Here is a 14,269-nt window from a genome sequence, read left to right as displayed (position 1 = left end):
CAGCTTCACAAAGATGTGCTATTCCAGTTCACACTTAGAATTGAAAGGTGCCATTAAGCAAGCTGTAATGGGGATGCTCAGGAAATACCCGGAATTTCCACAGGCAACTTAAACATTTTGATAAAACTGAACAAGTTACTTGAATATTGGATTTTATTTTCTGATGCCCCAAATATTTGTCTGAGAGCAGACATTTATAGTGCTTTCTCAGCCTAGACATACGTTTAAGTCTGTAAACCTTGTGTTCTGAATATCCTGGTGATAGTTGCCCTCCTATCTGTGTATCACAGTCACAATGTTCATTAGTATCACTTTGTAGCTGTAGCTACATATGTTGGTGCAGTACCTTTAAGGACTCCAGAGCTATGCTAACATAAAAATAATTGTGAAGGGCCGGATGGAAAGTTTTACAGCTTTTTGAACTTTTTTGGAGAAGTAAATAGGAATGCTTAGATTGGAGGGTTTAGGTGTATTTATTGTTTCAGCCTGCAGTATTTTTTGTCCACAGTAAACATATTTGAAATATTTATTTTAACCATGTGTTGCTTTGAATACTCCTTTCAAGTCTGTGTAAATAGGGTCATCACAGGCATATTGCCCTGACACTGAGGTATTTTTCTTTACAATTCTGGGTTTTCTTTTTCTTTAGACTGTGTTGCCAGTTGATGAAAGTTTAACAGAATCTTTAGGAATCAGATCCAAATATGCTTCATTACGGAAAGATGCACTACTGAAATCTGGTAAGCTGCTGTGTGCTGTAACAAGTAAGCTTTGGGCATCAGTAAAAGTTAATCTCTTGCTGTCTGCCTGTGGCTCCAGGGTGTTTAAGCAGATGTTTTATTTGAATAGGAGCAGGCTGCTGATTGAGCAGCCCTTTGAGGGTCATACAAGAATAAATTATTTTGTCATTTGCACTATATTGTAGAGTAAAACCAGCAGAAGGAAACTTATGTCATTAAGTTGACTGTAGTATAAAATTTTCCATGCAATTTGCTAGTATTTCCTTACTAGTGTTTTAAATAATTTGGAGGCTTTTCCCACAAACACTGGGAGAATGGTCACTGCAGACTGACCGTACTTGGAAAAGCTAGAACTGATGCCTGCTTAAACCAGATCTTTACAACAGTGTTCACATTAGTGATTTGAAGCCTTTTATTTAGGAAAGGAGAGGCTTTGTACACTTTAAACTTAAATAACATGATTTTAATTCTTCAGTGTTTGGTGGCGCCATTTGCCGAATGTATCGCTTCCCAACCACTGATGGAAACCACTTGAGAATCTTGGAGCAAATGGCAGAGAGCATCCTGTCACTACACATCCCTAGGCAATTTGTGAAGCTTCTTCTAGAAGAAGATGCTGCAAGGTAAGTTCAGGCCAGTTTACGTACAGCAGTGATACGGCTGTTATTGAGTTACCAAGAAATATATCTGTGTTAATGCAGCAAGTTGCTGACTGTACAGTTACAGTGAATTAAGATTTCATGTCAGAGTATAGACTTTAGGCTTGAGTGTATGGTAATGTGAGCATACGGTGGCACTGTTGGAATAGTGAACACTTGGGATCATACTGCAGTTAGCTGCATTTAGGGGTTATCTGTTCCTCTCATAAAAGTATTGTTAAGGCCACAGAAGATATGTTTCATATTTATGTGACTGTATTAGGTCTATAACATTAGAATACATTATCTTTTTATATGTCTATCTATATTATAGAATCATAGAAGGGTTTAGGTTGGAAGGGACCTTAAAGATCATCCAGTTCCATCCGCCTTGCCGCAGGCATGGATACCTTCCACTAGATGAGGCTGCTCAAGGCCCCATCCAGCCTGGCCTTAAACGCTGCCAGGGATGGGGCAGCCACAAGTTCTCTGGGCAACCTGTGCCAGGGCCTCACTACCCTCACAGTGAAAAATTTTTTCTAATATCTAATCTAAATCTCTCCTCTGTCAGTTTAAAGCCATTGCCCCTTGTCTTGTCACTACATCCCCTTGTAGTAAATCCCTCTCCCCTTCTTGAGAGTAGGCCCCCTTTAGGCACTGGAAGCTGCTCGAAGGTATCCCTGGAGCCTTCTCTTCCCTAGGCTGAACCACCCCAGCTCTCTCAGAGTAGTCAGATGTTAGACTCTAGAGAGTGAATACTGTGTCTTTTCTAGCTGTCCTGCTACGATCTTGATGGAGAAGGCTTGGGATATGCCATTACACGTTATTCATTGTTCGTTTTACATCTTTGTTTCTCTACAGCTTTCCTCACAGTACATTTAAAACAACCTATTCATTTTGAAGTACAGCTATAAGAATCTAAAGAGTTGACAAGAGTACCCATAAGGTGCCATCTATGATGGATGTAGTTCAAGGACTTGAAGATAGTAAGAGGAGAATTTAGGGTGAATGGGGGAAAAAGATGTGGCTTTCCATAAGGCTGTGGGCAATGAAGTTTCTTAAGGTATTAGCCACAGAATGTGACTGTTGAGAGGCTCTTGCTAAAATCATGCAGAGATTGGTTACATATTTTATGCAGTTATGGGTTAATAACAGCCCAGGTGATTGCTAGTACCACTTTGTATGTGCCGAATTACTTGGCACAAAGGTAAATATGACTTTCATATAATTGAAGAGAAAGACTCACTTCTCCCTGTCCAGCTGAAGTGACACACTCTACAACATGCACAGCCACACTTTGTATTCATAGGATCTCTCAGATTTGGCCAAGCACTCTTGTTTTCTCCATGCTCTGTGCTGCAGGCCAGAGGAATTCAGCTACACAAGCACAGCTGCTTCTCTCTTAACATACTGGTGACTTTTAAAATGTCCTTGGATAATCATGACTGCTGTCTCTTATATAAAGCTTTTCTGGGCCAGAGCTCTTTGAAAGGAAACATCTAACCAGGGGGATATGCTGACTACCTAATTATGGCAGACACATCCCCTGCTGTCTCAGCCCCATGGGACAAAGAAGTAAACTTGAGTCTTAAGCTATGAATTTACTTCAGGAAGACCTGGACTCAGATGCATAGTTAGTTTTGAGCGGGGAGTTTGTCAAGGTAGTCATAATAGCATCTTATGCCGAAGCAGTTTTACAAGATGAAACTGTTAATGTCTTTCTCCAAGTCACTAATAAATACAGTTTACACTGTTGCCTATTGGCTAATCAATCTGGAGTTTTTCTTGGAAATTTTCTTTGTTTTATTAATATCCTAAATATTGTGCAGTAAGAATTGTTCTGTGAAATACTGTCTTAAACTATATACAGTTGATTAAAACTGCAGATTAAGGATACTGAGAGAACTGCAAAAAAACCTGCAGGATCCTTTTTGTAGGTGATTGCTCTACTTTTCTGGGTAATGTGCTGTTGAACTGTATCTGCCATTGACTTGTTTACTTTTTGCCTTCTTGCTTTATTCCAAAATAATATCTTAATCCAAGAAGACAGTAATACAAGCGTGATGTGAAATACACTATTTCCTCAGCAGTGCTGTTGGGGAACAGAACATAACACAAGATTGCCGTGTGTGACTGAAAACCTAGCAGACAGGTTGCAACGGAAAGCCAGGGGAGTTCCTGTTCATTCCAGGTGTATCCAGTTGTCTTTTATTCCACTTGCAGTAAAACTTGGGTGCCTAAAATCCTGAACCTCAGATGAAAGTTTTGCTGGTTTATCTTTTGTCTCTCCAAACCCTTATTCATGCTTACACTTCTTAGGCCTTCCCGGCCTGGCCTTGGAAACTGTTGTGTTAGATACCTGGCCAAGGCAAATACTCCTTGTATCTAATGTCAGATAGGTGCTAACATCCCACCTGACTTCTGTCACAGTCCTGATTTAATTTGAGAGCCATTGAAGTTCAGTGGAGTTGCCTAAAAAGGTCCCTCATTGTCCGTGATCACCTGACAGGATGACAGTGCCCATCATTTGCAAATCTTCATACAGTTTGGGAGCTCCTGCAGAAAGGTAGGAAGCTTTGGTCTTGACCAATACCTGAGTCTGCTGAGGGGAGCTCGGTGTATTCTGCCTGTGAGGAATCTATAAGTAGAGCCCCAACAGCTGTTCTTTAGGGCTTATTTTTGGAAACATTCCCAGTCTGGTGAGAGTGAATTGAGAATGTGTCAGCAGAGGATGGTGCTACATTGGTACAATGTGAAACCCATTGGTCAAGAGGACTATAGAACTGAACACCTCTCTTTTTCTTTTTCTTTTTTATTTGTTTTTCTTCTCTCCGCCTAGGGTCTGTGAACTAGAAGAACTGGGAGAACTGTCCCCTTGTTGGGAAAGCCTTCGTCGACAAATAGTTACTCAGTACCAAACAATTATTTTAACTTATCAGGAAAATCTAACTGATCTGCACCAGTATAAAGGTGATTTCTTTTTCATAATAACATGATATTTCACAGCTGTGATTGTTAGTGCTTCTCTGAAATTGGCAATCCAGAATGTTTTAGTTTGATAAGTAAAAAATGCTATTGTTAGATTTTTTCATTAACATTTATTGTGAGTTTGCTCATCATGTGAGATATGTCTGCTTTATTCATTCTCTTATTTTACCCTGAAAGTACAGAACAATTATGACCTGTAACAGAAAGATACATCTCTTTTCTTTCTTTTCTCTTTTACTTTCAGCATGTAGCAAATGGTGAATGACACTCCTTGAATGTTTTAGCATAAGCAGAAACAGAGGGGTTTTATGCTTACTTTTCTCCTGCATTTCTCAGGTCCTTCATTTAAAGCCAGTAGCTTGAAAGCTGATAAAAAATTGGAATTTGTTCCTACGAATTTACACATACAGAGAATGAGAGTCCAGGATGATGGAGGATCAGGTATTTGTTTCTTTCTCTCTTTCTTTACCTTATTCTGTTACTTTTCTCTCCTTTTTTTTTTTTTCATTTCCTTCCTCAACCATATAGACAACTTTCTACAAACTACTGCTCTGTAGTACTAGCGCTACTTGGCATTTTTGTAGCACCGTCTATCCTCATATTCCAAATCTCTCCAGAAGAAAAGTATAATTATTGCTATTGTACAGGTGGCAAAACTAGGCTCTGGAGTTAACTGTACCCTAGGTGACACAAGTCAGCCTTTATATGAAAGAATGCATTGGGTTAAGCTGCTATGTCTCTTCTAGTCATTTTGAATTGTAGCAGAATAGTAAAGGTTCTGATTTGTTTCTTGTCAAGCTTGTGTGCTTTGTCTCTGGAACCACTTATGCGGAATCACAGCAGCTTGTTCACATCAAGCTTATTTCTTCATAAATAACCTCATTTTCCCTTCTTTTAACAGTAATTCTTACTAACCAGGGGGCACACCCTTGTTCCATGCATCCATATGAGGGATTCCAGTAATGGCAGGCTTTGTATAAAGACCAGTGTTCAAGTCTTCTTTTTCACTGTCAGTCTTCTAGATTAAGAAACACAGGACCTGCATTCAAGTATGGTTCTTTCACCTCAAAAGTACCTGATGGATTTCCAGGACATCTAAACAAACTCAGTTTTCCATGTCCTTCAAAACACAAGCAGAAAGTTTTACAAAAATTACTTTCAGAGTAGTTTTTAAATTTCCACAATTGTTTGTCAACATTAAAGATTACAGGCTTTCATCCGTAAGTCCTTTTTGTCCATCCCAGATCAGAACTACGACATAGTCACCATAGGAGCACCAGCAGCTCATTGTCAAGGCTTTAAATCAGGTGGCTTGCGGAAAAAGCTGCATAAGTTTGAAGAGGCAAAGAAACAGTAAGTAGAAATGTTGTGTCAACTGTTATTGTGACTTTTTGTCCTGGTCCATGCTCAGTGATTTGGAAAATTACTTCATTCTATGGTTTTGTTGCCCTTCATTCAATGGTTCTACTATACAATGTAAAGATTATTCCATGTTTTTTCCCAAGAGGGAGAGGGAAAACAGTTTCCCTCTTATACTACCATATTTGTTTTATTTGTTTGCTTACTGATGGGCCCTTTCTGATAGTCTTTTTAGTAAAATCATTAATTTTCCCAAATATTTGTTACTTCATTTAGTTTAGCTGGTTTAGGTATTGTGTACTGCCTAATTGTGGACTAGAATATTTGTAGAACATCGTCAGCTGCACTACATCATGCTTTCAACCCATTATTTTCAGGAGACTTTCAGACCTCTCATAGCTTTAAAGTTCTGTCACTGAACTCTTTTTAGTACAGCTAATAGTACAACAGGCATAGTACAGCTATGCCTGACAGGCAAATTCCCTTTTGACGACTTGGGTTTCGTTCTGGGACTATTGCTTTAGGCTTTTCTGCACTACCTAAAGGTTTATGCACAGATTAGGCTCCTGAATTTGGCCTTACTCTGCTCTGCAGGGAGGATGCTTGACTTCCACAGTCCTGTCTTCAGGGACTTTCTAGTGACCTCTCTCAAAGTGCAACCATATGTGTTAGGGGAAGGGGCAGATATTGGGAAGGTCACATATGCTAAAGGGAGAGACCTACATGGCACCCATTTCAGCTCTCAAGGAAGAGCTAACGCTGTCTGGGTCTGCAGTAGTTGTGCTGCACCATGGAGAATTTAAGGAACAATGAGAGCAGCAGGACAAGGACATTGTAGACAGGAATAAGGAGACTTTGATAATGCCCTTCCAAAGAAAGGATTTGTAGGATTTGAAGCTGATGGGAGGAGGGAGTGACATGGGAACCAGGCCCTGCCAACTGCAGAATTCATTTTGGCAGCAGAGAAGTAAATAGCAGCATCCTGTGATGAACATCATTCAGATATGTACTGATAAAAAGATAGGTGCAGAAATATGTGAGAAACTGTAAACTGGAAGCACTGCTATACTATTCTTTTGATACCACTGAAATTGCTTTCTGAAAGAAAATCCTTCTGTGAGCTCAGCAACTGAAGTGGTCCTTGTTCCTGCAATACCTAGTTTCCCTTCCCCCCTCCCCAGAGTAACTAAGCTGGTCAGAGAGCTTGATTTCTATTCAGTACTTTTCCTCTAAGATTTACAGAATTGCTACTTCTGGGTCCATGAGAATGGACCGAGGTTCAGTAATTGAAGAATATATTTTCTTTTAAGTACTTCTGTGTTATCATAAAAGTCAGTATAGTAGAACTGACATCCATCTCCTCAGTTGCACTGTTACATAGGTATCATTCAGTTTTTTCTTTTTTCATTGGCAAAACTGTGCTTGATGCATCCACATTTCCCCAGAACAACACATGGGCATCTGGCAATCTGTGTTTTTTTTGCTTACAAGTTTAATCATTATGTACCCGCCTTGTTGAAAATATGACTCAAATAAGTTATTTCCCCAGACATCATTTGTTTGGTTTTCTGCTTTGGTATTTGCTAACAATCTGCTAATTTTATTTTGGTTTTCTGTTTTTTTTTTAGCAGTTATGAGGAGTGTTGGTGAGTTTTCTGTTTCTGAGAGCTCTGTAGAGAGGGTTTCTGTTCTTTGGGTTCTTTTATTTTTCTTTTCCTTCTTTGTTGGTTTTTTTTTTTGTTTGTTTGTTTGTTTTGGCAAAGATGTGGTGTGTTTTAAAGTGTGCAGGGCTTTTTAATGTCATGCATCATGGCATCCCTAATTGTGCCTAAGTAATTGTAGCTGCTTTGTAGAACATGATGTGTGAATGAATTTCATTTCATCTGCAATGTTTGTTTGTAATGAACAGCAAGCTTCTTGGCTCTCTCCAAGCATAAGTTAGAAAGCTGTGGATCAGAACACAATTCTATATCTTTTCCTCTGTTATTTCCAGTGAAAACTACCTGGAGAGAGAAACTTACTACCAGAGATGGAAGATAATTCAGATAACTCTATGTATTTTTAAATCTTTATGGTGATAGATTGGGCATGGTTTATATTTTTGCAACCCATGTCTTCATTTAAGCATTTTCACTTAAATTCTGTTTATTTGTCTTCATGTTGTGGTGTTCAGTGCTACAAAAAGGAAATATTACTTGATGGTTCAACAGTGCAGAATTTCTGCTCTAAATTACTTGTATTAAAGGTTGAACCCCTAATTCACTGGGAGTTTAAGGCTGTGTTACAGTTTGCTGGTATAGTACAATGAGAGCTGTTCATTTGAAAAAGCAATTGCAGGTTGGAAAGTAAATATATGTGAATTTTTCACCATAAATTTTACCCCTGATCATCCCAGCAAATGTTTGTGATTAAAAATGTAATAATTCTAAATCGGATCTCAATATGCTGCATGGCCTTTCCTGCCAAATACGTCTTTATGCATGTTAACCACACTGTTGTGGAAAGAAATTGCTCAGAGGAATTGTCACTAACATCACCAGTCAATAACGAGCATAAATCATGTACACAAGTCCTAAAAGCGGAGATGAATTTACTGTATGGTGTAGCAGTACTGGGGAGTGGTTGTTCTATGCTCCACTCAGGTGGGTGACCAGAGGGACACAAATAAGGAACCTTTCAGGAATTACTTACGCATTATATCCTTTGAGAACAAATCCCCCATCTTTTCTTGTAATGAAGGTCAGACAGATATTGGGATTAAGCTTCACCCTTGCCTTAATATTAGTTAAGGGATGCGAATTGGTATTTGTGGCGATGATTTTAAAGTGTGCCCCACACAACCCTCCTGTCTTATCTCACAGATACGCTGCAGAAATTAACAGCATTGCTCTAGGGATAGTCGGGAAATTCCTACTCCTCAGAGGTCATGATCTGAGGTAACTGTGCCTGGAAAAGAAACTCCTTCCTATGTAGTCTTGGAGCTGCGTGAAGTGAACAGTGCTGAGACTGGTGCAAGCAGTCGGTTATTCTCTGCTGTCATTATGCTGAAGCCACTCATTACTGGAAATAAATTAATAAAATTAAGATACTATACCATTGGTGTATTATCATGCCGTGTCATGAAAGGACATCACACTTGTTACAGCTGGAGCTGATGTAAAGGCCTGCTCTTTTTATAGCTTTCTTATTGGGAGGAAAAAACCAGCATATTGCGTGACAAAGAGAATAGTGGTGGGTTGGTTCCAAATAGTTAACTAAGAGCACAACTTCATTTTAAAGTAATTTTCTAAGCTAAAAGACAGCTTTTGTGAAAGGTTCTTCTCCGGTAGGATTAAATCACCCTTTAGAAATGCTATTCTTTACAAAGGAAATCCAAACATCTGTCTTGTGAGCAACTTCTGTAGATATCTAAATTTAGACAACAGAAACTATAGTTTATTACCCTTACTCTTTTGAAAAGGCCAAAATTTGGTATTGCTTTACATTGTTACAGCTGATTTTAGAGTAGGGACAGTTAAATCATGTCCCTAGTTTAGTATAAGTGTGTGCTAACAGAAGGTACAGCAAGGACAGCGTCCTTGGGTTAGTCTGGAGATACACTTTGTTTTTATATATCATAAGGTTGCTTTTGCTGGTGTAACTTGAATCAGGCCTGCAACAAGGGAAAAGGTACACTAACAAGGATTTTTTGTAATACCACAGTATTTGCGTTATGGATCTGGGTGGCATTTCTGTGTTAGGAGTGCAGATTTTCTTTTCATGGTCCTAGTAGATATGTGATAATACAGGTTTGTAGAACAGGCCTCAGTAAAGTGTCTGTGTGATAAGGAGAGGGAGAGTGGGGCAACCTGTCTCTGCAAACAGTGATTCTGTATCCAATGGCAAAATCTATCACCCACATTCTCCTCAGCAAAACTGTCCCTCTGGTATACAAAATCTGCCCACAACCCTTTGGCATAAGGGATTAGTAAATCTTCATCTGAATGCTTTCAGTAAAGGCAGAGAAGGCTCTAGGATCATGTTCCTGCTGTGCAATTGCCCACTGGCTTTTCACTGTTGATTGCTAGTTAGGTAAATTTTTGTTGTCTGCCATTAATTCCCCAGCATGCCACTGTAATGTGTGTACCTCCAGATCAGTTTTCTCTGTAACATCAGTCTTTCTTTTTCAGCACTTCAACAAGTTCCCAGTCTATAATATACATCCCACAGGACATTGTCAGAGCAAAGGAAATTATTGCACAAATCAACACCCTGAAAACGCAAGTCAGTTACTATGCAGAAAGGCTCTCTAGAGCTGCCAAGGATAGATCAGCTAATGGCCTTGAAAGAACACTTGCCATCCTGGCAGACAAGGTAGGAGAATAATGCATTTCCACACTAAAGCACAGAGTATTTTTTTTCTCTGTCTCTATCTTTAGTTGGTTTTCTTGAAATATCTGTTTTACCTTGTTCAGTAGTGTATTGTAATGTGTACAGACCTAAGGAAAAAACTAAGTCAGACCAGCCTTTACAATTTGCTGCTTTTTATTTAGGTTGTCTCTTACTTCTCACACTCTTCCCTTCACCTCTTCTTGGGAGTGCAGTGGAGAGCAATGTCCTCTGGTTCCCTCCATTCATCATATTCCAGAAATGTGCATTTTTCACTTTCTTTTATACTCTTTTCTCCATAACCACCTGGGGTTTTGTAATGTTCCTCCAAATCATCTGTCAAGCAGCATCTACTGGGCCAAAGTTAATGAAACAATTCTGTATTTTTCCACTGACAAAATAAGGAATAACGGTGACACAGCCTTTGCTTGAGTTATAGTGATGTGAATCAGTTATTTCTTGATGAATGCTAACAGAAACCAGACTAGACCCACAACTGAACACAGTCTTATTTACAGGAAAAAAAAACCCCAAATACTGTTACACTGATGTTTTCTATCCCTGAAGCAGATCTGAAGGCTATTAAACAGCAGTAATGGCCAATCAGCTTGCCATAAATTGTCCCAGTGGAGGGGATATGCATATAGCTTTGCAGAGTGCAAAATACAGTGTGACCCAATGTAAATGTATTATGTATTATAATATTTGCTCCAAATGAGTACAGTGTGTATAACTGAACTGTGGGATTTTCTACAGCTGGACAACATGTATATATAACGTAGTAAGGGCTTGTTTGTTGTTATCTTAATAGATGCGCAGGCCAGATACTTTTCATGGTCACGTAACTTATAGAAATTCTTTAATACAGCACCACTAAATAAGACAGGGAACAAGTTACATTTATTGGTGGGTTATATTTTTAGTCTTGCTTTTGTGTCTTGTTATGATTTCAGACAGGGTGATGGAGGTCTAAACATGGGTTTTGGTATGGCAACTATTGTATGAGCTATAAAATTGTCTGCACGTTGTTCTAAGCTTTTGTCAAATGAAGAGTGAAGTGCAAATAAAGATGAACAGCACACTCAGTGAGATTTTCAACGACTGCAAGGCTAATATAGTAATACAGACTTTGGAAATGTACCATTTGTGTTTGGGTGTCCTATGTTGCTTTTTAAGGCCATTCTGTTAAATGATTGCAAAGGCACCTTAGATACTCTTAAACAATGGTTCCTTTCTTTTACAGAATACTAGTTCTTTTTTCTTTCTGTGAAAGAATCTAGTATAAATGGTGTATGGAATAATGAAAAATTGTTAAAATGTGTGGGGTTTATCACTTTTTTAGACCCGGCAACTTGTCACAGTCTGTGACTGCAAGTTGTTAGCAAATTCAATACATGGACTGAATGCTGCAAGGCCAGACTATATAGCTTCAAAAGCATCTCCAACCTCTGGAGAAGGGGAGCAAGTGATGCTGAGGAATGATCAAGATACACTTGTGGCCAGATGGACAGGAAGAAATAGCCGATCTTCTCTGCAGGTGGATTGGCATGAAGAGGAATGGGTATGTTTACTTAGTGGAGTGATGAATATTTCCTTCTTTTTATTTTTTTTGGTTGCTGTGTTCTCTTGTCTATAAGCTCTTTAATTGCTCACCAGATACACATAGGACAAGTGGTTTAGAGGTACTGGTCAACTAGCAAAGACATTGACTCTATCCTGTGCTCTGTTCCTCCTTGGCAAGGGGATAGAAACAGGCCTTAATAATATTTCCAGGTCTCCTAAACAGTGGAAATCATTACAGTAGGTGAATGGCATTTCTGTAGTCAGTTCCAAGGGAAAGTGAACAGCTTTTAAAGTCAAAACCTGACTCTACTACAAAGGGTATTTACAGTTCTCCAAAATAAAGCATAATTTGTGTGCATTAGCTATCCAATTCAGCCTTCCTGGTTTTTATTCTCATCTAAATATTTAGAACTTGCAGTCCAACTCTGTTTTAATTGTGAACACCATTTTAATACTGTTTGAACAAAATATTTAAATGGTTTTCCTCAACACACTGCGAACTGAAATAAGAATTTGGCTGTGTAAATTCTGTCATTGTATAATGTAAACAGAAGTTAATGAAATCTCAAAAATTGTTGAGATTAATGAAAAAAATTATATATATCAATATCTATATCTATCTATCTATCTATCTATCTATCTATCTATCTATCTATCTAATGAATGCTCCATCCCCGGCAGTGTTCAAGACCAGGCTGGACAAAGCCTTGGGTAACATGGTTTAGTGTGAGGTGTCCCTGCCCATGGCAGGGGGGTTGGAACTAGATGATCTTAAGGTCCTTTCCAACCCAAACCGTTCTATGATTCTATATTATGAAATACCAATTTTTAAATGAGATCCAGGTCATTTTGGAAATAGATCCTTGTTCTAATTGTTTTGGCATACATTGACTTATAGTCAAACTCAGAGTAATGAGATATGAAGAAAGCCAATTCAGCTATTTGGGTAGTAATACAGTACAGTAATTTCATGTTATTCACTGTGTTATATAGGAAAAGAGATGTGTGATTGCATACAATTATTATGTCAAACATGAGTTTCAAGAATGAACAATATTGCCAGCTGGAAATTGAAATACTGCAAATAATTGCTCAGCAAATTTACTTAGAAAATAGCTTTACAATTTGCCACGCAAGTCATGTTTTTACATATTCTTGACATGCTGGTATATGTTATTTATATATCCAGAAATTGTGTGCAGGATAGCTCATAGGAAACTTTGCAGAGCAATTGTGACTAGAATTACAGGAGAAAATACGTTGCCAAGGGATTTGTTACCCAGTGTCTCTTTTCTTTTTAAATTGAGAAAGGAATGTTTTCTTTTAAGGAGAAAGTTTGGTTGAATGTTGACAAAAGTCTGGAGTGTATAATACAGAGAGTGGACAAACTTCTCCAGAAGGAGCGCTTGCAGAGTGACAGCTGTGAAGATGTTTTCCAGTGTGACGTCAGCTGTACTAGCAAGAAAGGTAATCGGGACACTCGTGCCTACTGGATAAACCCAGAAGATTTAAATGAGACCTCATCATCCTCATCACCTTCATCATCCTCACCACCTTCATCCACACCATCCTCTGCATGCCATTCTCTCAGAAAGACAAGTGCGTATGCCAGACACTGCTTCTCACCACCGCTTTCTCCCTGTGCGCTGGCATCATCCCTAAGCCTCTGTTACATCCTTCAATGTGTTTTTAGTTCAGTGGTGGTATTAAGCACTGATGTCACACAGAAAGGGCTGGTGGTGTCCTGGGAGCTGCGAAGCTCCATTACTTATTTTGAAATCCTGATCCCACTGAAAACTTTGCCAAATCCATTGATGACAGTCACATTTGGTTTTCACACTGGGTGTTTTAAGCTGGTAAAACAGGTGGTTGGGTTACCATGTGTCAGACACCACCTCTGGTAGCTTTCCTGTTGGCTTCAGCTTCTTTGCAGCAATCAAAGCTTATTACAACAAACCTCTGTGAAAGATAAATAAAACATGAGAGAAGTGCAAGGGCAATTGGCAACAGTAATGGTCCCAGCTGGACTGCCGTAGCACAGGGGGGACCCAAGCAGTCCCATTCGACTGAGCTGAACTTGGGTGAACCTACAGGATTTTAAAGCAGTTTTTAACGCAAATTGTCAAATGCTGTGGGGCTGAGGCACTCAATTAAACCTCGTGTATCTGGGAGATAGGACTTGGCAGTGCAAGCTCTCAGTGGAATAATCCTATCAAAATTTGAGGTAAAGTGGGTGCTGCATTGAATCCAGCATGATGCCATAAGCATGTGAGTGAAAGATATCCTTATCAGTTTAGGCTGACAGTTTTGCAGTCATGCATTAGATTTCAGGATTATTTAATTTACATATGTACATAATTGGGTTATTCTTACATTCTTTACATGTGGCCAGTATGATTTGGCCACTTAATAGAGCAGGTGTGCCAAGATAAGCTCTAGTAAGATTAGTTTGTGTTTTCATTTCTTTTTTCCTGTTCTGTCTTATTGTTTGATGGCCCTTTGTCCCTTACGTATGTCTGTGACTTCATGTCCATCCCATTGTTAATGTTGCAGGCAATACTTTCAGGGGGGAAAAAAAAGCAAGAAGGAAGTTAAATGTTGATATATTTTTGT

The 14,269-nt window shown here is 39.0% G+C and overlaps 1 protein-coding gene across 11 annotated transcripts in view; it reads left to right on the top strand.

Moving 5' to 3' along the window:
- Positions 1-14,269, top strand: part of INPP4A (inositol polyphosphate-4-phosphatase type I A) — a 74,357-nt gene that overhangs the window by 35,190 nt on the left and 24,898 nt on the right. For 4 of the 11 annotated variants that reach the window (XM_065677648.1, XM_065677647.1, XM_065677644.1 and 1 more), the window contains exons 9-17: positions 650-740; positions 1,216-1,363; positions 4,218-4,348; positions 4,703-4,807; positions 5,611-5,719; positions 7,354-7,371; positions 9,895-10,078; positions 11,436-11,654; positions 12,985-13,255. In XM_065677648.1, the coding sequence (XP_065533720.1) occupies positions 650-740; positions 1,216-1,363; positions 4,218-4,348; positions 4,703-4,807; positions 5,611-5,719; positions 7,354-7,371; positions 9,895-10,078; positions 11,436-11,654; positions 12,985-13,255 (1,276 nt within the window). The remainder of the gene's footprint in view (positions 1-649; positions 741-1,215; positions 1,364-4,217; positions 4,349-4,702; positions 4,808-5,610; positions 5,720-7,353; positions 7,372-9,894; positions 10,079-11,435; positions 11,655-12,984; positions 13,256-14,269) is intronic. The other 7 variants (XM_065677653.1, XM_065677651.1, XM_065677650.1 and 4 more) reach the window with 3 other exon arrangements.

The sequence above is a fragment of the Lathamus discolor genome, chromosome 4 (genome assembly GCF_037157495.1).
Source record: "Lathamus discolor isolate bLatDis1 chromosome 4, bLatDis1.hap1, whole genome shotgun sequence".
NCBI lineage: Eukaryota > Metazoa > Chordata > Aves > Psittaciformes > Psittacidae > Lathamus > Lathamus discolor.
Note: the sequence above shows the minus strand (reverse complement) of the source record. Positions and strands in the feature narration are given on the sequence as shown.